At 42.3% G+C, this 27,448-nt stretch overlaps 1 protein-coding gene across 1 annotated transcript; it reads left to right on the plus strand.

Moving 5' to 3' along the window:
- The first annotated feature begins 5,745 nt into the window (after window positions 1-5,745).
- On the plus strand, window positions 5,746-27,448 carry zbtb20 (zinc finger and BTB domain containing 20). Its single transcript, XM_068744903.1, has 4 exons — window positions 5,746-5,870; window positions 21,313-21,458; window positions 22,604-24,133; window positions 25,814-27,448. Exons 3-4 carry the CDS (start codon window positions 22,624-22,626, stop codon window positions 26,347-26,349), a joined length of 2,046 nt encoding a protein of 681 aa, XP_068601004.1. The 5' UTR covers window positions 5,746-5,870; window positions 21,313-21,458; window positions 22,604-22,623; the 3' UTR covers window positions 26,350-27,448.

A 27,448-nucleotide genomic window follows, 5' to 3' on the forward strand; every position in this document is an offset into this window, starting at 1 on the left:
ATTGCTAAACGTTAAAGTGTTCCAATTCTTCACCCAGCATAATATCACGAGCTGCACCAATGCTACCCGCCTCAAAGGCTGTGAGACGGAAGCATAACTGCCACTGAGCTGAAGAGTGCAAAGATTTACCGGCATGCGTTTCCCTTCACCCAAGTTGCTTCCCAATTGCGTTCACATTGTTCTTCCGACCATGTGAATCAGTTACAGTTGATGTTGGTGTCAGGCCATAGCGGAAATAGAACAAAGTGTCCAAACCTTTCATTAGTGTGTCATTTTCTTTCCCACCCCAGCACCATTTGTCAATGCTCAAACTGCCACTCTTACTTACTTACAGAGTCAATCAACAATGAAGGGTTTGTCAAAGATTCCGACAAATAACATAGTTCAGTATAGTGATGAAAGGCATTTATTCACTGCACATATAATAATCAGATATTTATAGATAAATGGAGCCACTGATGCATACACCTAAAATGTTCGTTACCATTAATACATAAAAAAAAAAAAAGTATTGGACTGAGTGTGTACTTATGCGCTGATGCAAGTCATGTCATAAAGTGTGGTAGGACTCCTGGTCACTCCTTGGTGATAAGCCCAACAACCAGTCGACTGATTTCACAGATTCTTCTTATTTCTCTAAAGTTCTTGGTGTGACTCTTAGAACAGCTGGTGTTACATTATGTAAAGGAAAAAGAGCTGCAGTACATCCCTCACCTCACATACGGAACATAACCTGATTAAAATAAGCACAGTTCTGCAGTTTCTTTGCAGTCTAATAACACCGAGGCACAAAAACAAAACAAACACACACACACACACACACACACACACATACACACACACACGTTTGTCAGAGTGAGAAGAGTTTTCTTTCACATCTGGTTGGGCTGTGATCATTTCATTGGAGTTTCAATAAAACGTGTATTACTAATGTTGTCACTGACATACTGCACAGCAACAACAAAAAAGAAGAAGTTATTTTAGGCTCAATAATTGACAAAATAAGACCAAAGAGCAAATCACTAAAAAGAGAAGAATATCCAACAAAGCAGTGATATTGTCTGTACTGTCAAGCGTCTGCCTGGAGCCAGTTTTGAAGCTGAGAAGCGTTGTTGCAAACTTACTGTGCATTACAAAAGGTAGTGAGATTTAAATGGTTTGTTTTTGTGCGCTTTTTCTTTAAATGGCCATTCATGTTATCGTTCCAGAACATGAAACTTAACAAAGGGTGGAAACGGGGCTGTTTATATTTGCTGCCGTTTCTTTTAATAACTCAAAATATGTGAAGCATGATGAGGCATCCAAGTCATCACACACAGTGAGGTTTCTCGTTACATGCTCCCAAACATCCTGTGGACGTCTTTTACTGCGGGTGTGACCGGGGGTTACTGTGCACGCCTGCAAAAGGAAGCCAGGAAAGCATGAATCGGGTTCAAACAGAAACAATGCGCCTTTATTGAATTAAAACATTGTTTTATTATTCTATGGATCTCGCTCTTAAACTGGTTACCTCGTCTCCTCAGCATCCCTTGACACCACTGTTGCTTTTAAAAATGTATTTTAACTTACCTACCTACCTACATTGTGTTTACTTACTGTACTTTTGTTTGTCTGTGAAAGCACTTTGTGAATTGTATTTCTTGCTATATAAATAAAGCATATTATTATTATTATTATTATTATTTATAATTTCAAGTCATGCCATTGAACATATTTAAGTGCCAAGGTGTGACACACACGTTGAGTTATAATGGAAATTTTGTGATCAACTCTGATGAGAGCATCAAGGAGTGTCTCACTTTTGGCAACTGTTGTTGCCGCAATGGAATTTACAGAAATTACAGATCAGGTTAGGATGCAGCGCAATGCCAAACTAAACGAATGCTCACTGGTGGCAATGGGAGTTGGCTATGATGAAGCTTCGCGTTACAAAGCTGGCACGTTCAGCTGGTTTACCTGCTTAGTGTATGCGTGACAATGAACAGGATCTCAAAAACACACCTCGTTACCACATATCTGGAAGGCTGAAGTCTTTATTAGTCGCGCACACAAATAAGGTCACGGTAAACGTGTGACCAGACTTAGATGCACCGCAGTGACCTCTTGGCTTGAATACAGCAGGCGACACATACGGTTGTGGTATTTCCAGAAGATATATATATATATATATATATAAATAAACTGCTTCCTGAGCAGGAACTTTAAATGAAACTTTCAAACTTTTCAAACTGAAACACCTGGAGGACTGAAGAGAAATCAAGCAACGAGAAAGAATAAACAGAGCATCGTGGCAACAAAGCGCTGTTCTTGATACGTGTTAAAATGAGAAAGAAAAAAAAAACAGGCATGAGAAAGAACCTTTCGTGAAGATATTTCATTTTAAATTACATTGCAAATTAAGCGAGAACTTGTCTCTACTTGTCCTAGATAAGTTTGCACAAGTCGACCGACAGTGAACGGCCTGTCTCGACCGGCGCTAATAACTAGCCTGTAGGCCAGTCATTACACATGAATTAAAACAAAGCCGTTTTGTCTTTGAATATTTAATTGTTAGGCAGAACAGGAAGCATTATGATGGTTTTCAAAATGTTACTGTAAGTCTTACAGTTTAAAATGATGCAAAGCCTCATTCATTCCAACACAAGTTCAGCATTAGAGGGTGTTGGCGGAAGAAACTAATGCTTACCCTAAAATTATCATAGAAGTAACAAAGTCCTTGACGTCTGCAGAGTATTACGGGTCATTGTAAATGCAAAACACTGCATGCAAACAGAAGGAGAGTAAATGAGAAGACAAATAAATAAATATTTGTTAAGACACGTCATATTGCTGCCCTCTGTTGGTTGCATGTAAGGCTGTGCGTGACACGACTGGGCCTGCCAACGTGAAATTATAGTCTGTACCCATGACCATATTTTAATTGTGGCAGGAACTGAGTTTTATTACAAAATATTTATCACAGGAAATGCCTCTTTTACAAGCGTTGTTGGTTCCAAATGTAATTCTAAAGAAATTAAATTAAAATTGCTTTATATATATATATATATATATGTCTTTAAACTGGTATTTGCTCATTGTTGTAGGAAGTTTTACTTTGGTTTTTATGACCAGTTAAAATAATGAGGGGATTTATCAGTAGTGAATAGGTGCTCTGCACATGAATTTATATCAGCCTGTGTCAGTCAAAGGTGGTCAAATTCAACAATTACTAAGACTGTGTACTCGGTTTGAGCGGTAATGTTTGGTATCCGAACCAATACCCCCCAAAAAAGCAAAAGCTCTTGCTGGATAAAAAAAAAAAAAGAATCAATCTTCAAATTTCCCTTTCAGCTCCAGCATCATTTTTTTGTGACACATAATGTGGTTTTCTTTAATAAGATTAAACAGTTGAAAAACATTTGCTAAAATAATTGTTGAATTGTTTTGTTGGCCCTTTTGCATCTCTATTTCACGACAGTATTTGCGTGATCTGAAATGCTTCCACTTACACTAAGAGCAAATGCTTACCAATTTTGCTACTGAAAACATTTCATATTTGAAGTTAAATTATTGAAATATTTTAATTGTGTTTTAATTATCTTTTATGCTATCCAGGATGTTTACACTCACCAGTGATGACTTTCATCTTATTATACATTTTCCATTTGAAGCTTAAAACTTCAAAATCATTAGTTGTAAACATGTCAGGTATATTTATTGGGACCTTAATTTCCTGCTCTATTTTCCCTATGTTTCATTTAATTTGTAATAAGTGTGATACATGCAGAGTAAAGGTGTATTACATCCTATATTGTTAATATATGTCATTTAATTGCGCTGAATTGCTAAATTAAAAGCACATAGTGACTGACAAGCTCTGAAAAAACTGCATATTCTTCTAAAAAAATAAATTAAAAAAAGCACATTTTATATTTGTGTTTTATAGTGGAGACAATGCGTCCCGTCAAACACGCAAAAGCTCTCGTTCCTGCGCTGAAACAAAATGTTCTCTTGGTGAATCCTCCCCTCACGTGCTGCTGCTGCTGCTTCTCGGGGCCGTGATAATGAAGCCAATCTGCAAGTACAGTTCCGGGAAGGCAACGCGCCACATGGTGAGAACGTGTCGGAACATTCTGTCTAAAAAAAAAATATATATTACAATTACAAATTACAACTATTATCACGTCATTTTTCACATTTGCAAAAACGATTCCCCGTGTCGGCAAAGAAGCGTGTAAAGGCCGATTATGTAGTTCCTGTTTAATGTAGGTCAAAGCGGTGACGGAAGGGTGTCCTCCGCTGAACCCGCGGTATTCATCCACGTCGGAGTCCTGCAGGTGGCGCGCACGGCCAACCCGAGTGTCCCCGGCCGGGGTCCTCACCACGCAATTTATACATGCACGTGGGTCCTTCAGAGAGATGGCGGTTATCTGAAGCAACACTTCTCCCTGCCTCTCTCATGCAGCTGCTGGAGGCCCGTGAAATTCAAAGTTCACGAGTGGAACTTGGAAAAAAAATATATCGTTCATACCTGTGCGCGCGACAAGGCGGGAGCCAGCTCGGGAGGATTTAGTACGAGAACGCGCGTTACCTGAGTTAACCTCTATTGTTAGGCTCTTTTGTTGTACAGTCTCACCATTATAATAGACAAACTTACCTCCTGCTTAATAATTCTGATCTAAATTACAGACACGCGCGTGTGTGTGTGCGTACACACGCACACCTGTCACTGTCTAGACAGGGAGGGGGGGCATTAAGGCGGTGGGGTGGGGGTGGGGGGTCCCGCATGACCCACTACTGCTTTATTCTATGCCAGCCAGGATAGGCGCTAGATAATGACAAAAAAAAAAAAAATCATAAAAAAAAAAAATCAACAACAATAAGATCAGAAAGCAATCGCGCGACTCAATCTGATTGGCCGGTTGTGCAAAAAAAGAAAAAAGAAAAAGAACAAAAAATTCATCTCTCTACCTCGAGGTCAGCTCGGGACGTTAAAAAATAAATAAAGGAGAAAATAGAAATGCGTAGAAAGTAGAAGACAGGACAGACAATCTAGCTTGTTGGTGGCCGGGGGGGTGATTGGCACCGCCGCTGTCCAATCAGGAGCCGCGGAGCAGCTGGCTGACTGTATTGGCAGAGGCGGCGTCCAATGGGATGTTCGGACGGATGACGGACGTCGAACCGACGATTCCCCGGTTCTCGCGATGCGGGCTGGGGATACGTTTCATTCACAATTGTGAAAGCTGCTGTTTTGAACAGTAGATGGTGGAGCCCACACAATATAACACGTACTTCTGACTATATATATATATATACATATATAAATAAAATAAAATAAGGTGGGACCGCCGCGACGATGTTCTATCCCTGCACGTATCGTGTTTTGTGACGCGAAATGACTTCCATTTATAAAATAGCTGCGTTTCCTAACGAGACGGGAGGAAACGGAGACACCGAGTAGGAGGAACGGCGCTACTACGACTACTACGAGGCTACTACAACTCCCACAGAGCCGTAATGGAGCCGGTCGCTCCGAGCTCCCGGCGCGCAGGGCGCAATAACGCGGGCGGATTTCTCATCCAAACCAAGAAGACAGTTCTTGGTTCTTGCAATGGCAGCTTTAAGTAAAAAAAAAAAAAAAAGGCGTGCCCGCACCCCCCCCCCCATCACCACCCCTCAAAGCGCTCGATGTATAGTTAAAAAATGGGAGGGCGCACTTGAACCGAGCTGCTCTATGAAGGTAGGCTGCAGCGTGTGTTTATTGATGAGATGAAAAGAAGATGGAAGTGAGAAATGAAACAAAGTAAAGGAACATACAAAAAAAAAAAAAACGCGCTCCGTCGGGGGGGAATCGGGAACACTTTTCTTTTTGAACGAGCTTCGAAGTGCAGGTAAGCGATCGAGAAAAGTAGGGAAAGGGATGGGTCTTTATATTTATCTGTACCGCTGTTATCACAGGTGAGAAATAAGGGCATTTGTTTTCAATACATAACATGTTTAAACGCGCGCGTTGACTTTGTGGCGCTGCGCACGACTTCCATGTAGTTGGTAGCTCTTGCCTTGGCCAAATCAAAAATGAAAGCTCCGCTGCATGATCCGAAACTTCATTACTGAGCAGGTCTGGGACATTCAAATACAAAATGACGGTCGCTGAACGAGGTGAAGTGGAAAAGGAGTCCCTCGCGTTCGGGGCGCTCCAGAGGTTTTTGTTGTGCCCGTTTATAATCGGCTGCCCGGGCATGACGCAAGTTCCCCCATCTGTCATTATTCTCAGACATTCCGCGTTGCCTTTACGGCTTTACTTTCGGATTTGTGTCGGGGCACACTTGAGAACAATTGCTGGGTCAAACTGGGTCAAACTGGGTCTGGTTCCTGAAGCCAGAGCCAAAGAGAGCTGCTCGCAAGCCCCGGAACAACTGTGGCATCCGACGTGCGCATTTTTTGGCTTTCAGGTTCAAATGTTGGAATCGGTTCCTTATCGCGGGGATATTACTAGAATCGCCGCCTCGCCGGGAGAAAAAAAACGTTTCTTAAAAATCTGTTTTTAGTTTGTTGAACTTGCCCGGAAAGATGGGTTCGATGTCTGGAACGTCACCGGCTCACCGCGTTCGGTACTCAGACAGATGTCTAGCCTACATTTTATGAATTAGTATCAGCCCGGCGTGGCATTTAGGGGGGGGGGGTAACATTTAGGATATGCTAAGCAGGCATCTGAAGGTAAAACAATAACGGGAGGTTCGGTTCGGGTTCTGATAAATCAGAACTATATCTAGCGGGACTCTGGGCTGGATTCGGTGTCATATTTCTCCAAAAATGAAAGGGCACTTTAATCGTTTCATCCAACGAGCCTTGTAAAATGTGCGGATGTTTTAGGCACAGGGTGGCCTAGATATGAGTCCACGCCGTGGTGTAATTAAAGTTGCAAGAGACGCTTCCTGCGCGCCTTTTGAGACATTTTATTGCAAAATATTCATGAGCAACTCGTCATGTATTATTATTTTATTTTTTTTGGCGTTGCTCATAGATGGCAGCGAGCGGTGATATTTCATCTCATGGACAAACTTAAAAAATAATAATAATAAAAATAAACCGTTAAATGATCCCCCCCCCCCCCCAAAAAAAAAAAAAAAAAAATTCACCGAAAGGGAGAAGCAATATGTCAGTCCCTTTCTTTCGGGTTCTATCTATCCCGGCGCTGTGGAGCGCGTCCACGTGTGAGACTGGGGAAGGGGGGGGGGGGGGGGGGGCACAGAGAGCGCGTGCGGGAGAGAGTGTGTGTATGTGTGTGTGGCAAATGGACGCTGTCCCAAATCGCTTGGCTTTGTCAGATGAAGGGGGGGTCATACATCCCCTCCTTGCGTCCATTAGAAGCGTCGCCGGCAGATTGCGCTGAAGCGCGCGCACGTCCTGCGTGATTAACAGGCACAGAGGCGCCTATAAGTTGGGAAGTTGCGTGCAGGTGGAAACCACGCTGACACATTTTACACAAGGAGACACAAACAAGAAGGCCGGTCCTCTGGTTTCATGCGGGGAGAGGCACCAGAGCGCAGCGTGCACCGGTGTGCGTGCGTGAGCGTGCGTGTAGTATTTTGCACTACACGTTATTGTGCGCTCGTTCCTTTCCAATTTCGCTGTGATCACTTAATCTCCTCTGCCTTCATACACGTTATGTTTCTGAGGCCTGCGCTCCTATAGGCTCGTTACGTAATTGATGGCTGGCCCTGATTTGCTTTCTGAATGGGACACGTTTTTTTTTTTTTTTTTTTAGAGGAGAGTGAAGCTGCAGCGTGAAGAAGAATCGCAGCATTTGACTTTCCTGGCAGATTTTTATTTTTTGGCTGGCCACAGTTCTGCATGCTGATTGACAGGCTTGCATGTGGGGTGAGTAAAGTGAGAAGTGTGTTTTCACAAAGAGGGATACTGCATGCAATACCCTTCATCTGAAAAGAAACGATATACTCCACTTGAAGCGAATAACTGTATGTTTGGACATTTTTATTGTTTCGACGAATTGGAGGGTGCTTGTCTTATGCGGAAGTGAGCTCTCCACGTTGAAAGACTCGCTTCACCGGAGCCAGAGGTGCACAGCGGCCGCTGGAAGAGAGGCAGCTATTATGTGCAGTGGAAGTGTTTGTAATCCACAGTGTGTTTCATCCCAGTGCAGTCAGTACTGAGTATTTAGATCCATATTCCACATGCACATTAATATTCGCAGTGTTTCAGCCGTCTCCATCCCGCTTTCTGTGTCACGGCATAAACACACCCATGACTGATGAATATTTAAGAGCATGTCTACAGACCAGGGAAGCTCATTATGATATGAAGGAGACACCGCAGATAAACAGCAGACCTTCCTATATGAGGGATGGGGGGGGGCACTTAATCCACACTCAATCAATCCAAATTTTAGTTTTGCTTCATCATCCTTTACCCGTCCTTGTCAGGTTGTCACCCCCCCCCCCTCCCCCCCCTTCCACAGCCAATCCATTACTGACCAACAGACTGACATAAGGCGTCCACAGAATTTGATTTTGAAACGATTTCAGGATCATTTTGTCATTCTGCCACACGTTTCCTCCCTAATGATTATTCCAATTTAAAACGTGTAAGCATAGCATGTTAGCGCTAATGTAATGAGCGCTTCTTTGGAAGGGACATGTAAAAAAAATAAATTGAAAAAAATACAATCATCCTGTACTCTCCATGCACACAGATGGCAGGTCAGTATTCCAAAAATTTATAAATATATATATATATATAAATTTAAGCGCAGCAAAGACACTGCTGCCCAAATCAAGCAGATATCTCTTTGAAGGTTTCACAATGCCACATTTTTGGTTGTTTTTTTATTCCCACATTATCCGGCCATCTGCACCATTTGATCAGGTAATCCCGGTGAACCATAACCCACATAATTAAATGTGGATGCATTCATTCTTTTGTTTCAGTGCAACTCTCTTGAAAAGATCTTTTGTTGGTTTATTGGACAGGACTGGAAATGGAAATGGGGATGGAAGAGGCAGGAGAGAACATGTAATATTGAGCAGAATTCACCTCCATCCACTGGTTCTTGCAGCGCTGTTTATTCTCGCCATGTGTGTTGTCATTGTTATTGGTGTTATTTTAATATATAACTTCAATTTCGAGGGCGGTAGTTTGGCTGCATGGGAAATAATATAATATTATTTTAAAGATAAAGTGAAAATGATTCGTAATTTTAAGATTCCAAGGAGGCTAATTTGCCACATTATGACAAAGAGTTAAAGAAAATATGTACTTGAATCCTTTCTGGTACTTATTCTGCCCCAGTTGAGCGTCTTTGGCAGCCATTTTGGGAATACAGTTGAAATTATCAGCCACTTTGCATGCTGAAAGTCACATTGCTTGAGAACTGCTTTTATTGGCCCTCGATATATATATTTTTGTTTCTGTATAATAGTCATTCGAAAAATATTCCCTCATGGACTCGGGCTCATCTTTGATGTTATTGCCAACTGAGACTGAATTCCGGCGCACACCTTAAAGCTAATACTTGGCCCTGTAATTAAACACCGACATGCCTTTAAGCTTTTGTTTTACTTTTAGATTAAATATTTGGCTTTGTATAAATGAGAAGGATGTATAAAGTTTACCAGCTGATGCTCATTGCCAGTGTTTTTAAGCATTTTTTTTATAGCTTTAATGCTATACCGAGCCCCTTAGTTACCAGGGCAACCTTTAAAAACAAAGAAAAAACAAACTCAGATATGATCAAAATGTCACTAATGCTTTATTTGATTTTAAACGTGTTATACATTGATCATAATAAGTATCGGCACACTATAACGCTACCTTTGGTGGTGCTTGGAATTTGCATACAAGGAAGTATTGGCAGGCAAGCGGCTCCTTGACTAACTGGCTTGGAGCCTTCTTCCCACAAAGCACCTTTTTCACACATAGCATGCTCCTCTTCACATGATTTTTTTTTATTCTTGAAAATACCACAAAAATGCAAGACCAATTGAAAATTCTCACAGATTTTTTGTTGTTGTTGTAATTAATGACACAATTTCCCCTACACTCCATAGGCCACACATAGTTCTCTTGCTGTAAGCTGTGTTGATATCCTTCCAGCTTCAAGGAAATAGCTTAAAGTATTGTATATTTATTTAAAAACAAATTATTGATTGACTTAACGTTTGTGCAATCTGGCTCAATTCGGAAGTTTAAACAGCAGGAATTTGAAAATTGAAATTGAAAACACTCCCTCTTTAAGAGAACTGGCAGTCAGATCCTGAAAGCCTGGTCATAAAAAAAGGATTTTTGCACAACTGCTCTGTAAACCCAAAGACATTCGGAGCTAACAGCATTTTGAAACCTGACAAACTAAAAACTTTAAGGCATGTTTTTTATTTTTTACTTTTCAAATAACTTTTGTTTCAGAGTCTGACCCCCCATCTAGTGCCCCCCCCCCCCCCACCTGCACGTACCAGAGCAATGCATAGAATCAGAAAGATTAAATGTTTGCAAATGTGTTTATGTCAGGAAGGATTTGTTTAGTAACACAACTGTAAATAAATATATTTGGCTATTGAATATTTTTCATGTAAATATAAGTGACAGACACCTGACACCTTTTCACACTCTTGTTAACGCTTTATTGTTGCAGAATTAATAGAATCGTGACGATTGTTATTCAGAAATTTTAAATGCTTGAACTATTCTCTATGTCAGTTTATCTTGTAATGTAAGATTGGGTTAAAGTGTAAGTTGCATTATAATCTATTTGCACACATAACAATCGTTTAGCACACACACAAGAAGCACAGAACAGTGCTTCCATTACCCTTGCTGAAATTGATAATGGACTATTTATTTTTGCTACTTTATATTTGCATTGCTGTTTTAATTCATTGCATTAAAAGCCAACAGCTGTAAAACACACGTCATCTAATGAGGTATAATTAAACAGTATAACAGACATCACTCTTAAAGAGCACACAAAAAAAATCCAAAGAAAAAAGAACATTTATAAAAGCATTATTCTTAAATTGTATGCATGTTTTATTTTCAAAAGGAAGTTTGTAAAATGAATATGCATTCTCTCTTCTTAAACTCGCACAGCAGGCCCAGACATTCAGCCGAAGAGAAAAATGTATCCTGGAATCTAATAGCTAAAGTTGTCTGTTTGCCAAGGTGCGTGCGTGTCCTCAGTTCACCCTGCTACCCATATGGTTTTCTACAAGTCATGTTAGATCACGGCCTAGCCGAACTCAGAAGTACCCAAAGGGAATTTAAGGAATAAAGAAATGCAGCAGGGGTCTTCAGCAACTTTTGAAACTATTTTAGAGAGAATGGGAGCTGTGTCTGCTTCTTTTTTGGCTTCGGGAAGACTTTTTTTAGAAGCCTCATGCCAGTAAAGAGCACTCCCAGCTCCCGAATGTTAAGGCTGTGTTCAGCCTTACTCGGTGAGGATTCGATTTAGGGGGGGGGGGGTTATCTACACGGCCGTATTTGTTTGTGATTCTTATTAAGAAAATTAAGATCCTTCAATAATTTCCAGTGAATCTGAAACGTGGATTTTTATCAGGCATTATATAATACTAATTAGTATTAGTATTTAGGTTATTGAAATACAGTTGCATACATTTTTTTTTAACTTGACACTGTTTCTTTGGAAAGAAGACTTTATTTTTAAAAACAATCTTTTTATTTTTATGAAAAGGGAAGCAGCGTCTGCTCTGACACTTTCGACATTGTCGGTCCCTGAAAAAAGGACTTGGATCAAAACTGATGTCAAAATAGACTTTTCACAGATGTGGAAAATCATTTCTAATTATGCTTTGCAGCTTTTTGTTTTAAAGAAAGACATTTAATTTTTTTTTTATTCCTTTGACTGATCCAAATCATGCTGAACCTGTTCAACGACAAACAAATTGTACTTTATGGAAGTTGCCGGGTTTGTTTTTTAATTTGAGGGAAACCGGCCTGCAGCAGCAGCCGCAGCAGCAGCTGTTATGCAAGCTAACATGCACCTTAGTTTTCTTTTATGATTTATATGAATAGGTGAACTGACGTGAATAGATTTCAGACGAAGTATCTTTCATGGGTTTTGACCGTTGCAGACGGCTGCTGGCTGTTACTGTATCCCAACATTTGTTCATTCACTCAAACACATTGTGTTCCCACGTCCACTCAGGGTCAGTTCGGCGTATCCCAGCATGCATTTAGAGGAAGGCAGGCCAACACCCTCGGTCGCCGAGCTAACAAACAGATAAACATGCTCACAGAAGTAAAAGGCTGCTGCATAAAGATGATTCAAAAATAATAACATGCAAACCTTTTAAAATTCTTTATTCCTCTTATTGCGACACTAACAAATGATTTTAAGGAAGGACATTCATGAAAAGAGTTTCTGAAAATAGCCAAACCCCGGGTGGCGTGGCTTTTTCTATAGTAATGTCACCAGAAACAGCAGGCGGGCTTTCGGTGCCTGCGAGTTATAGATTCAACAAAGATCATAACTGCACCACGTTAAAACATTGAACGCTGATCAATACTTCACATACATTAGCAAGGCCACGAGGACGGGCAAACGCCATAAACAGCCGATGGGTGATCATGCAGGGTTGGACTTTGCTCTCTCAGGAGAAACTAAAGCAGCGTTCAGCTACGCAGTTTGTGATAAATGCCATGCCTCCCATTCTGAATACACTTCACCATAGACTTTAAAGGTTCAGTGTGATACTACCAGCAGAACCACCACAACTGGTGGCTGTTTCTGGACAAAAATGCCCACAAAATCAATTCAGAGCACCAAATTATTATTAGCGCCTGGTGTAAGGGAATACTGGTCATTCAACTTCACAATGCAGGTGCCGACGAGTTACATACGCACACACACAACCACACGCCCACACACCCACACACGATGACGAACTCTTTAAACAGGAATTTGACCCCCTGAACATACTCGAAAACTCACCAAATTTTGTCCAAATTTCAGGTCCGGTGAAATTAGTTTTTTTTTTGTGAATTAAAAAGTACCGCCACAGCACCACCTACAAAAGTCAAAATACATTGTGCAGATGGGGACGGGGCTGACGCCAACGTTTTTGTACAGTCACGGAATTCATTATAGACATGGCTCATTTTAGCAAATGAGCTGGAATTCGGTGGACACCAACTAGAGAAGTGGGGCATCAAAAGTTCTAAAAAATATTTTTTTATATATTTTATGGTTTCGGTGCAGCGAAGCCGCAAAGTTTAAGTAGAATTCTTAGATTTTTAGTACACTACAAATGGTTCCCGTTCGCACATACAGATTTTAAACACGTATTGACCCTTCTTACCTGGACACCTTGAATGTTAAACTTTTACAATGGGCCTCACAGCGCCCCCTACAGAATGAGAAAAAAGATTATACAGGGAGCCCAAAAAAATGTTTTGCCAGAAATGAATGAAATTTGACAGAAAATTCTTTTATGTGATCCCGATAAAAGAAGTCAGTCAAACCCATGTCGTTATTTTTACACCGTTGCCATGGCGTTGGCCGAAATTCCCCCTGTTATTCTAATGCGGCCGACACAACAATCTCCCATGATCCGAAAATGGCATATTACCATGGAAACGCCCCAAATTTGTCACATACATTCTGACACACATGCCGGTCGAAAAAGTCAATGACACCCCTGCTGTATTTTTTTATGCTCTTGCCATGGCGATGGCCAACATGTCCCACATTATCCCAATATATTTTGTAGAATTCGGAAGCATTTACTTGTCTATTTTCCTCTTTTTGGTGCAAATGTATAATCAAACATTGTGACTGTGTCACAGCTTATATTAATTACATCAGAAGGTATTTTATGAGCATTGATGAGGTGGCAAATCTGGTCGGTTTCTGTGTGGCATTGGTAGGTTCACTAAGTAACCTTTCTATGGGAACAAATATGTTAGCTGATACTTTCTATTCCTATTCTTATGTTTGTTTCCAATCATCTAAAATTCCTCTATCCAAAAATATAATCGATACAAAAGGGGGGGGGGGGACTGCTGAGATTCCCTCGTTTCTTGTGAACTGCTTGCTAACGAAGCTTATCCTGCTCCATATCGTTGCATGGATGAAGTTTCTTCATGTGGCTCGATTGCACCTCTTCCCTGTAGGATTAACAGAAATCCTACACTTGTGCCAACTTTGGCTCATTTAAAACTTGTGTATATTTAAGTCATTATGCTTAACTGGTATTGCTCGAAGAGCCTGCTGAACTGTTGACCATCTAAAAATGTCATGCTGACACACTGAAACACGTATACACACTTTCACCGAGCGCCAGCGCTGGGTCATGTGTCAAACAAGCTGATGGGACATGTATAATCTGTATTTACAACACAACACTTTGCCAAAACTAAGGCTAAAAATAAACATAGAATATCTGTAGAGGTCAGAATGCTGCAGATATCATTTGTCTACCTGAGGGACGACTCATCCTGAACTGTCTAGTTAATGTTGGACGTACCTATTTGTCATAAAACCTTTTGTGTGAAGTTCATTTTCACTGTCTCCATTGTGTTTGTGTTGGTAACAAGTGGCATGTTGGTGAACCCTTTAAAAAGAACTGAACACTGAACGTGAAGAGCTTGGCTGTGTGGGATCAGCGCTGTTCTCCTGCAGCTGCTGCCGGAACACGTGGTGAGGAATTTCTGAGGTCACATCCACAAATGGTAAAATAATTAACTAAATGTGCTGCTGGTGGTTGAATCAGAGGCTCAGAGATTAGAGGGTTGCTTCAAAGACTCTGTGTGTGTGTGTCTGTGTGTGAGAGAGAGAGAACATCTTCACTGTAACCTTGAAGGAATTTCCTTCCATTAAGTTTAGCTTCATGAAATCAGCTCTCATTTAGTTATTGTGTGTCCTGCAGAAATGGTTACATGTCAGGTCGTTCACAAGCCGCTGTTGTCTTCACGTTATCTCCAACGGCTCCCTCATGTGAGCCCAGCTCCCATTCAGGCCTCTGATTGGTCCAAAATGGATACTGAGTAGAGATCTGTAGTACCTGCGAGAGAAAAGACGCCCTTTGTAAGAAGTTAGTGCAGTCATGTGGTAAATTTCTCTTCTTGTGGAAGCAGGAGATTAATTCATCTAAATCAGGGTCTTTAAAAGCTCTGGACAGAGTACTGCATGTTTTAAATCTCTATGACAACGCAGAAGCAAGAACGACGACGTAGGGGAGGGGATTCTCTAGGGAGGGTTAACAATCAGAGATTCCAGATCTGTGCTGCGATCGCTTCTTGGTGCGACACATTTTTCTCAAGAATTTTGGTTGAAGTGCAGCCAGCAGTTTGTCTTTCAACTCGTCACTGGGAACAACAATTAAAGGCCCCACAGAAGTTGTGAATTCAAGCGCACGTGTAGGTTTTGTCAATGACGCAGGTGTATATGCACATATATGTATATATCCTAAAAGCTTTTTATATTTTATTTTTTTCAAATCTTTTTTGGTAACAAAGTGCGCTTTAATTTGAGAACGGCATGACAGTGTTTACTTGTTGACACATGTATTGCTCAACTTTAATTCCACTTGATGCACAAAGCTGAAGTAAATACTTTTTCTTAAGACATGATTCATCTCCCGAGGACTCTCAGCTCGAGCTCACAAGATTTTTTTTGGCACAAATTGGAATCACAAAACAGAATCCCTAACAGTGAGAGAAGCAGCGAGGGAGAGAAAGAAAGAAAAAATCTATTTTTTTTTTTGGTCCGTGGTTGACGGGATCCTGGAAGAAATTGTGTGTGTATTTTCTGGGTTTTGGTTGTGAACACGTAAAAAAGTCAGACGTCGGCGTCAGCTGTACTGGAAGCATAGCCGAACTTGAGCCTGATTTCTCTCAGGGCGTCGCTCGGGACAAAGGTACCTTACAAACCCAGTGGATCGGGCAGAATTGATACGACTGATTTGATGCAGGAAAGAGAAAATCAAGCGGCTTTTTCAAGTGGTTTGATTAAATTTGAATTTGTTTCTAGCGCAGATGAAGCGTAATTGTAATGCGTTGAGTGAAATGTTATTGCCGGCTAATGGTAAATTAAAGAAAAGAAAATGATGGTGTTTTGAATTCCCTCTGACAAACAAAAGAAGGTTGCAGTGGGGTAGACAAAATCCCAAAAATAATAATTTGACTTTGGTCTGAGAGAGATCCGTGATGCGTTTACTTGCATCATAAATAAGGGTAATAAAAAGTCTGCATCCTGGATTAGAAGGAAAGAAAACCTTCCTCTTGAGTGTGATAATGTTTCCAATACGCCATCTAAATACTAAATACTAAATCATGTGAGTCCAGATTATCTTTGTTCACTCCCCAACAGACTATATATTCACTCTGATACCTGGAGGCTGTGGCATTTCCTCACATTGTCCGAACTTCTCAGCATCTTTGCTTCCGATTTTATCTACCGAAGATGTAAAATCAGGAGATACGTTGCTTCCTCTTAGAGGTCTCTCTCTCTCTCTTCTCCTCTGTCCACGCCTTCTTTCTGTCTCCCAATAGAATCATGCCACACCAGTAACAATCAGAGGGGTCCCATATGAGCACCTTTGCACATATAGGCTGATCTATTAATGGAATAATAAAAAACATTAAACCGGAGAGGCAGAATGTCCTTGATGTGTCTAGTAGCCACAGAGAGGCAGCCGCTGTGGACACTGGTGCCTGAACGATAACTCTTGAATTTGGCGATATCTGCCTCAGGGGTTAGATGTGATTTGGCGAGATCATATGAGTAGTCACATGATTATTATGGGTCAAATGCTCATTAGCAAATAGCTCACTCCTTTCCCATTTATTTCTGAGAAATGTCTCTTTATAGGCTCCACTCCATCACCACAGGCTGATGCTGTCTTCATTATTCTGGGGGCAGTAAGCCAGCAGTGGGATTTTTTATTTTTGTAATTTTGTTTATCCGCTATGTTCTTTATAAGATGCTTCACAAAACACAGTGTGGAATGTTTACTGATAAAACTCATTCATGTATGTCCGCGCTGACTGAAACAAATCACGCTTGAAATACATTATCATCCCATCTGTAGAAGGACAATGGATCTGCTATGGACAACGGGTGGTGGTGGTGGGTGTGCGTTTAACAAACAAACAAAACACCAAAAAAATCACAAAGTTGAAAAAAGCTATCCTGTCCAAAAAATACTTTAATTGTCCTCTACTTGTGTGATGTCAATGTGGTGTGTGTGTGTGTGTGTTTGTTTTTTTGTGTGTTAATTGTTATTTGCTTTTTGGGGATTTATTTTAGAACATCCTGTCATACTTCGTGTCAAATCGCATTGATCTGCTGAGAGACGTTTTAGTGGCAGCAGAACCAAAGACGAGTGAGAATAAATTTAGAAGAGCATAAAGTTAGCGGCAGTTTCAACCAGAGTGTGATGCGTTCAAAGACACTGTGCAGATACACAAGCAATTTCAATTGAGAGCAGTGGCCATAACATTGCAGTTGGTATTCTGTAATTACTTCGCGATGCTTCAACCAAAGAAGAAAGCATTCACAGAGGGGTGAGAAAAAAAAGGAACGCTGTTGTGAATTAACCAAAACACTGTTTTACTGTTTTACACTCTTCGTATATCTTTAAACCATCCCTGATGGGGAGTTTGAAATGGGAACTGTAGTGAAGGAAGAATTGCCTTTCTACATCTGTGCAGTTGACATTTCCTGTCGGTGACTGTTTCTAACATGACACGTCGTAAAGAAACAGATTTGTGGAAATATTTACTGCGACCTTTTAAAACGTACCACTTCATCCGAAGGTGGGAGATTTTTAACATTATCGGCCCAACGCTTCGACAGTCTGCATTTGCCCGTTGACGATTTTCAGTGACTGCCATTAACGCAAATCAATTTAAATCTCGAGATATTTTCTACTGACTTGCCTGAAGTGCTTTTGTGATTTCCACCCATTAGTCGCCTCACCTGTTAAACGTTTCGCCGTGTCAAAGACGACCACTCCAATGTAAAAGCATGCACGTCGTTGCAAATGACCCTATCAGCCGACGCGGCATTGTCGAACGGAGGGGAATACCCGGGTTTAATTGCGCTCGTCTAAGGGAGCCGTGGCACTTTTGCATTAATGGCGTTTCATTTAGTTCCACCCTTTTCTTTGGTGTAAAAGTTTTACGCGCTGGCCAATTACAACTGGGCGCGGCGCTGTCACCTGGGTGGGAATGAACACGCTGCATCTTATTTCCTCAATTATCACTTGAGCGATCAACACTTTGTCACTTGATTTTGCAAACCCCCGTGATAAGATTGTGTTCTGAATTACATTAGATCCCGCCTCTGAACCAGACCGCTAAAGCGTGGCGTCTCGGAGCCTTCCTTGCTAACGCAGCTGGAGCCGTAAGGGTGATGGAAATTGATAATTACAAGATTGGACGGCGACCCTTATGCAGTAGGTTTTTAACTACTAATCTCAATGAGCACGAATTAACGCAACATTTTGCATCCGATTTGTGCCGATTCGGTGTGCACGTGCAGACACGAGCTTTTCCCCCCCATGTCCACGTGGCCCCTTTGTCTCCAGATTTAAATGTACCAATGGCCTTCAAAATGTGCTTGTATTGTGTGTTGTAAGCAGTATTTACATACTCAAGATGTATATTAGTCACATGGCTGATGCTGCTCCTTTCATAAGCAGGCCTCTTATGTCTGAATCCCCACCCCCCACCCTTGATTAACTAATGTTCAATTTGATGCAGAATATTTCATCAGCTTTTTCACCGAATACAGGCAGATGATTAACCTGGAGACTGGCTGGTGAAGTTGCAAACCTCATTTCCCTGTCTTAATGTTTTTTTTTTTTTTTATTCGCACCCTTCTCCCCCCGACTAACACACACACACACACACCTCCGCCTCCTCCCCTTCCCCAGTCTTTGTTGTGGCGGCAGCAGCAGAGCATGCACTGCATTGACGGTCTGAAGCATTGTGTCTGATTTCCAGCAGACAAACTGACCTCTGGGGATTTATTGACAGCAAACTCCACAGAGGCAGACGGAGAGCCGCGAGTATGGAGGCAGTTGGAGAGGGGCGGAGGGTGGAGGCGAAGGTTTGTGTGTGTGTGTGGGGGGGGTCTACAGACAGAGAGAAGGAGACGGATATGTATGAAAAGATGGAGAGAGAGTTTCAGCATGATTGAACAGGAAACAGGTAGAGCTGTGGAGAGAAAGAGATTAATGCGAGGCGGGAAAAATACACGCCCCAAATTTAGTTCGTTCCAAAAAAAAAATTTTTTTTAGTGGAGTGTTAGGAAATGAAATAAAATGGCCGCCTCTTACAAGGATCTAATTAATTTTGAAGGATCATCAGCCCCTTTAGTCCAAGGCAGGGTACAGGAGGGAGGGAGGGGGGGACAGACCCCTGGGCTGATTAGAATTCACTGCAGGTAGGCACTGGCTGCTGCTCACCCACTGTGTCACGGCTAAAATGGAATCACTGTTGTGAGTGGCTGTCTGGGCAGCTGAAGCCTGCTTCCCTTGGCCTGTTCCTTTGTTGCCAGCGTTCACCTCACTTTACCCCCTTTGGCAGGTGGATTTACGTGCTTGGGTAGCCTCACGAACGCCAAAGGCACAGCGTATATGTTTGCATTGTCTAACAGTAGCCACGTAAAAAAAAAAAAAACAGCCCATGGCATCAGAATACAGTTACTAGATCTCAAGCTAATACCTGCAAGGAAAAGAGAACGAACGATCTATTTGCCACTGCAAATGGTTTCAAGCAAACAGGCACCCATGTGCATTGTGAAAACTCGGAAAACGTTGATGGCTTTGTTGGTTTTGACTTTGAATAAGTCAACGCTGATCTATTTCAGTGCCAGCGGTTTGGCGAGGGCCAAAGTCACACCTGCTGTAGGTGTAATGGATTTGGCTTTCCTTTTTTAAACTATTTTCTTTGTAAAGGATTGTTTTTGGCCTCTATCCATTCTCGGTTACTGTTTCAGTTGCATGTACTGCTAATGTTTGTGTGATGGAAGACAGAAAAAAAAAAGGTTTCATTTCAGATTAAGGTTAAAGATTTTAGCTGGAGAACGTGTTTTATGCCTTGACCAACACAAATGTTTCTTATTTTAGTGGGTTATTTGGTATTTAGGCATCAATTCTTTTGCTGTGCAACACACTCTATTTAATTATCAAATGTATTATTTGAAATGGAAATAAGAAAAGAAGCACATATCTTGTTTATCAAGTCGGGTCTTGTTGAGAGAAACCTCTTGCAGTTCTGTTTCATAATAAAAAAGATTTGACCATTTAGGGCCGCAAATTCAAAGCAAGGCCATTTGCTTTTTTTTTTCTATCTCCTTTTCTTTCTTTCTTTTTTTTTAGGTTTTGTTTGATTTTTGTAGATTTTTACTCAAGCGTTCCAAAGCAGGAGATTGTTCTTTAAAAGTGCCTGATGTTTGTAAAAGAATAGAACAGAAGCACGCGGGCGGGTCTGGCCAGATTCAAGGCCCCATCCTGTTCGTTCAGCAGCAGACAGGAGTTGCTGGCGTGTTGCACAGAGCACTTGATGTTCGTGTTGCTGCCAGCCTGACAGCCATTAAACATTCTTTTCACTGTGTTTCCAAAAAAACAAAGTCTGCAAGAACACTTTGTAAAATTCCTGTTAATGATGACTACGTACATCTAAACACAAACTCATTTCCAGATTCTTTTCAAGCGTCACTGGTTGAAACGCACAGCAGTACTTTGACCAGTGTGGGATAGGAAGGAAGACATTTTCCCTTTTTTTTTTCATGCCTGCCTGACTTTAAATGATCCCATGAGTGTGGTTTGTTTAATGTAATTTTCCATAAAGCTTCGAGGTACATCTTGTGATTGCGTGCAGTATGAAAGCAATTGTGTTACGATTTCTGAGCTGCACTCATCACATGTTTGAAATCAATTTGTTGATTTGAAAATACATTATGTCCACACACACACATTCGCACCAGCAAACGTGCACTCTGTACGAGTGTGACTATGTAAAATATTTCATTTGTGTGTATTTATGAGGAATTTAAGGGTGTGGTCCCCCCCCATCAGTTTAGATAAGTAAGATAAGAGCTGGCTCTTAGAACACATTTATTTGCAGCGTTTTATCATTACTTCCCTCTCGCACTTCGGAGCGTCTCTCCCGTCTCGTCCTTGCAGTCTTTTCTGTGGAAACTCTTCACACATCTGTTGCAGCTTGTTGGCGGTTGATAATTGTGTTCTCGTGTCTCCGGGTTCATTAAGGGAGTGGCAGTATTGAGGAGGCACTAGGAGGCATAAAGATTTGTCTTTGTCTTTTTCTCTCCCTCTCCAAATACCGTGGCAGAGCAACACATGAGTTAGATAGAGCGGAGTGACAGGCTTGCCGAGCAATCCGGCCTCTGATCAGCCATCGCCACCAGCAAACTGAAGCTTGACCCGCATTTCATCACCAGCCACACCAGCGTCTTCGCAACAAAACCTCATCTAACTGTGAGTGCCGGCTTGATTCTTTGTTTTTACGCTGCTAATGTGCATGTTGGAGATGACTTAGCTGTAAACGAATCATCGTTCTTACTATTGTGCTGCTTCTGTGGAACATTCGAGCTGAATTCCTCTTCTGCATCTGGATCTGTTTGAATCTGTTGCTGTCTAACGTGGTTCTGTCGCTGCTGTCCATTTCTATTCAGACTATTACCACCTTCCAAATCACAAAGCATGCCTCCACTTGGTCAAGGCTCTTCATGGATACAGTAGTCATGTGCGATTCATTAATCTCACGTGTTTTCATTCGTGCAAAGGCATTATATTATCAGAATTGCAACAAGGTTTTGGGCAGTTTCCAAGATCAGAATTGGAACTGTTACACTTGGGAGCATTTTATTCAAAAAAATCTTCAGATCAAATGCTTTGCTTGATTTACATTCAAGCAAGTTTCCAAACAACATAAATGAGGTTTATTTTTTGACCATAATGAAACCCAACAATTTGCATAATTCTGACTCTTCCCGCCTGTCTAATGGTGGCGCTGATTTGTCTTTCTTTTAATGCCAATTTGGACGCAAAAACATCAGAAGTTGTCTCACAGACCGATCGGCTGGGGCACATTTGGTGTATTCCAAGGACACTTAAGGAAGCGCCATCAAAGTGAACACATGGCTAACAAAAGAGGCCTCGTGTCCTCTGAGTCCATTGCACCACCTAATGGTGGTTGTAGAAACTTCAGGCACACGCCATGAAAGAACAGGCTGCCCCCCCCAAAAAAGAAAATCCTCTTTGGAGTCCTCCGGACGGCACTTTGCCTGTTCATAATGAGCATCGATGTCACGCGTCCTATATGTGAATTTGTTGCAGCAGAGAGAGACGGTTGCGTTTGTAACAAAGCGAAATCCTTTACTTTTTTATGATGCATTTAGTGCTAACAATTATGTTAAATCGGGTGTATTTAATTATTCATTGAAGCTATTTCTTTACCCCTAATTGATTGGTTATTCTTTAAACAAATATAAAAAATCTATCATGTTTTATATGTGAAGATTCTTCTCTTTGTGCATCGTGGTGTGATCAATCCAGCTGTGTGTCTGCTTTTGAATGCGTTTCAGCGCAACCAAATCAGGTGTGTTGTTCCCCGCTTGCAGGTGACATCAGTTGCAAGGGGATGACCGAGCGCATTCATAACATCAACCTCCACAACTTCAGCAATTCTGTACTTGAGACCCTCAATGAGCAGCGCAACCGTGGGCACTTCTGTGACGTGACTGTTCGGATCCATGGAAGTATGCTGCGAGCTCACCGGTGCGTGCTGGCCGCTGGAAGCCCCTTCTTTCAGGACAAGCTGCTGTTGGGCTACAGCGACATTGAGATACCGTCCGTGGTCTCGGTGCAATCCATCCAAAAGCTGATTGACTTTATGTACAGTGGAATCCTGCGGGTGTCTCAGTCAGAGGCCCTGCAGATCCTCACTGCCGCCAGCATCCTTCAGATCAAGACCGTCATCGACGAGTGTACCCGCATCGTGTCCCAGAATGTGGGCCTGGCTGGGCCGGGGGGGTTCCCCGTCATACCAGGAGACTCTGGTCAGGAAACACCTCGTGGCACACCAGAGTCGGGAACCTCCGGGCCCAGCAGCGATGCAGAGTCAGGTTATATGCAAGCGACATCACAGCATAGCATGGATCGTGCATACACACCACTGTACTCCTACCATGGCCTCTCTCTGCAGAATGGCACCCGCGAGCACCCCCTGTTCATCAACCCCATGCCGTCAAAGTACGACCCCGCTGTCAACACTCAGAAGGACCAACAGTCTCAAGATCCGCCCTGGATGAACCGCATCCAGGAGCGATCACAGCAGGTGGATCGCTTCATCTCCACCGCAGAGTCCACCCACTGCCGCAAGCAACCCCGACCGGTACGCATACAAACGGAAGGAATGCACATAAAGCAGGAGGCCGAAGACGAGTTCACCTGCTACGATAACTTAAGGGAGTGCCAGGATGACACTGACCACACCGAAGGCGTAGAAAGCGAATCCAAGATTGAACATTTCGACTCAGGGGTGAGCTCCTCCATCAGCACCGAGCCAGATGTTGTGGAGCAGCAGCCGTACCTGGGCTTCGGACGAGACATGGGAGGGGACAGCCAGCAAAGTGAAGGCGGTCTGGTGCATATAGAGGTCAACGATTCGTCTCCAGAGCAAGTGCAGGAGACAGAAGACGTGGACACGTCCCACAGCACTAGTGATGGCAGCATGATGCAACACCAACCAAACTCAGTCATGTCCCAGTCCGTGCCGAGTGCCCCGCACTACATGCGCCAGGCAGAATCATACACCAGCAATCATCTAAGGATGCCGCTCACCAGCAATTCTCAAGTGATAGGCACTGCTGGAAGCACCTTCCTGCCCACACTGTTTCCCACACAGCCGGCGAGAGACAACAAGCCTTTCCTTTTCCTCTCTGGCCAGCCGCAGTCGCAGTTTGTGGCCGTGCAGCCCCCTACGATGCCATCATTTCCCAACCCCATATCGGTACCGCAAGGGCCAGCTCAGCAGCAACCGGCTGCAGGCGGCGTTGGCTCGGCAGAGAAGAAGCCCTATGCATGCACTCTCTGCTGTAAAACCTTTACTGCTAAACAGAACTACGTCAAACACATGTTTGTCCATACTGGTAAGTCACAATATCGCCTTTACTGCACTGTTACCAAATCACTTTTCTCAATTTTTTTGTTGTGAAAACTTTACAAAGTTGTGATTGCTGTACGTACATAAATTATATTCATAAATAGTTCTTCATTCTTCATCGTGATGCAAAAAAAACATTGTGCAACAAATCCAGTTTCATGAACATTAGAATGATGAAATGAAGCGCAGACCGTTGAAGCCCCTCCCACTCTGGGTAGATGAGTTTAGGGTTTTGGTGACAGAGGTGAATGGCTGACCTTGAAAACCAAAGATGTTTTAGATCTTCCAAACGTTTTTTTTTGTTTTTCCTTTGTTGAATGTAGATTAGATCGAGATCACAAGTGCCCAGGTTGTGAATTAATGATCAAAGACTAAAACAGTACACTATTGTTTTGGATAAAACATATACCGTTACATATGGCGCACGCAATAGGACACAGTTGCCTAGCAACTTTTTTTTAATGATTATTTTAGTCTGACTTATTACTCTGTGCTCTGCTTTCATCTTCCACTGACAGCATTATCAATCATCACCCATAAAAAAAAAGAAAAAAAATCATCATTACAGAAAGAAATAATTAGATACGTCTTAATTAGATGATCTCATAAAAACTGCCAACTCACAGAGCCATTATTATTCATTACAGCCCATTGCTGGTGGCTCGGACCACCAGTGGATGGGGATTCAAACCAAATTCTCGTGGAGCAGAGAGATGACATATCGAGAGGGAAAAGGAACGTCAGCAATCGATCAGCCACACTGAGGGAGTCTGAGCGTCCCACGGCAGCTAACGACAGATTATATTTACTCAACCTTGTAAAGATATTATTCAAAAAAACGAGCAGTGTGTCACGATGATTTGCTACAGCTCTGCCTCGCTTGTCCCTGCGAGAAGATGCATACGCAACGTAAATTGTTTTTGTTCTGTTTGAAAAGTAATAAAGAGATAATGGGGAAGATAAGACATATCACATTTTGTTAACGCGGGATGAGGGTGAGGGAAAACTCCACCCTCAACAGTCATTAGGATCGTACACGCAATATGCACCCAACGTAGCTGAAGCCTCCCGACACGCAGGCGCCAACCGCAATACCAATGTGCAGCAAAGTTAACGTGGCCGTGGCCGTTGTCGATGCTCGAATGCAAATCCGTTGCCCCGAGGATGACAGAAAACGGTAAAAGAAAAAAAGCAAACATATCAATTATTGACTTAATTAAATCATTCACAGGTAGCTGCACATTAATTCATTCAGAGAGCGCTGCATTAAATTATTGTCAGTCTCTCTCTCTCTCTTAATTAAATCCAGAGGAACATCATTATCGGTATATTCTGCAGCCTGCGATGCTCCAAATGAAAAAGTACAAAGATGCATCCGCAGATTGCTTGTGATCGCACGCGAATTAATATTTTAGCTTGAAGCGCCATTGAAATGAGTCATTATATTTATCACAGCAATTATGGATTTTTATGAAGTAGCCTTTTCACCGTTTTGCAGCAACTGCTCACTATAGGAAACCATTTCCTCATAAACCTGTGGCACACCTATTGAGATGAACGTGGTTTGAATAATTGTGAGCCTTGATCCAGTGCTGGAAGAACACGATGCTCAAAATCTGTCTTCTCTTCTCTCCTGTCAACTCTTTTGTCTTGCATGTATATCCAGGTGAGAAGCCTCACCAGTGCAGCATCTGCTGGCGCTCGTTCTCCCTGAAGGATTACTTAATCAAACACATGGTGACACACACAGGTGTGCGAGCCTACCAGTGCAGCATCTGCAACAAGCGCTTCACCCAGAAGAGCTCTCTCAACGTCCACATGCGGCTGCACCGTGGCGAGAAGTCCTACGAATGCTACATCTGTAAGAAGAAGTTCTCACACAAGACCTTGCTGGAGAGACACATGGCCCTGCACAGCACGGGCGGCGGCATCACCGGCCTGTCGGGGAGCGCCGGAGCCCCGGGCCCGGTCTCCATCCCGATCCCTATGACTGTACCCGAGCCCGGAGCTGGAGTGGTGGCTCTCGCCATGCCAGTGAGCGGAGGTGCAGGAGTCGGGGCTGGGGTCGGAACAGGAGTGGGTGTAGCTGCAGAGGCGAGCTGCCAAGAAGGGACCACCTACGTGTGCTCTGTCTGCCCGGCCAAGTTCGACCAAATGGAGCACTTCAATGACCACATGCGAATGCATGTCTCCGATGGATAAGTACTAATAGATAAACTTCTTTCAAAAAGAATGACAAATGAAATGGCACTAGATTTTCCTTTTCTTTGTTTTTGAGGTATGAAGAGTCATGAGTATAGACACTGGCACATTAAGTTTCCCAAAAAAAAAAAAAAAGAATTTCTGTTATTCTAAAATGAAAAAAAAAGATGGTGGCCTTAAGGCTTAGTAGTTTGATGCTGATCTACTGGATGGATCCTAACTACAGGCCTCTAAATGTATGCTTTCCTAAAATACTGATTTATGTGTTGAACACTACCGAAAGGCCTACGAAAGAAACACATACACACAAACACACCTTTAGTGTAGACATTCTGGATGAATATGCCTGTGCGTAAGTGTTTTTCGAATTTGTGTCTGTGCGGTTGTCCGTGTGTGTGTGTAGGTGTGTGTGTGTGTGTGCGCGCGCATCGCCATGACACATTAATCATGGCAGTTGTGAACCCATATTGACCAGTTTGGAAACTTTAGATGTCCAAGCTTACTGTGGTATAATTTACAACAATACGAACCAATCATCCGGGGCGGGGCGGGGCTACATATTCCCTCTAAAAAAAAAAAATACTGACGGTCACAAGAATGCCTTCTTCTGTAAAAAAAAAAAAAAAAAAAGGAGCGTTAATTAATTTGACAGTGTGTTTTATTTATTCCGACGATACTAAGGGATTATAATGCAGCTGTTGTCAAGGTACCAGTTTCAGTCGTGTCGCTGAAACGTCCTGTCAGCGGCGACAGTGACAGATATTCTTTTTTTCTTTTTTTTGTAATTGTTATCCATGCATTTTGATGGTTAACATTACGTTTACTAAAATTAGGGGGGGGTGTTTCAGATATATAAAAAAAAAAATACATAAATCAGTTTCTTTGTTTCTGACGTTTGGAGGTTAAGCTTTGCGTACACTGCCACTAAAAATCTTAAAAGACTGTTAAGGCTTGTAGACCTCTTCCATTTCAAAGCGCAAGAAAGAAAGAAAATGCTTCTGCTGATCAATCCTGTCATCCGATCACGTTCACAGTTAACGTAGGCTGGCATAAGCGACTTAACGCTCTCCTTCATAATTGCTGCTCCCCGACTTGCGCC

The sequence above is a fragment of the Brachionichthys hirsutus genome, chromosome 10, assembly GCF_040956055.1.
Source record: "Brachionichthys hirsutus isolate HB-005 chromosome 10, CSIRO-AGI_Bhir_v1, whole genome shotgun sequence".
NCBI classification, from domain to species: Eukaryota; Metazoa; Chordata; class Actinopteri; order Lophiiformes; family Brachionichthyidae; genus Brachionichthys; species Brachionichthys hirsutus.

Coding starts and splice junctions, on each gene's coding strand:
- zbtb20 (XM_068744903.1), top strand. CDS start 22,624: ATGACCGAGCGCATTCATAACATCAACCTCCACAACTTCAGCAATTCT. Junction 24,134..25,813: donor ACACATGTTTGTCCATACTG/GTAAGTCACAAT, acceptor ATGTATATCCAG/GTGAGAAGCCTCACCAGTGC.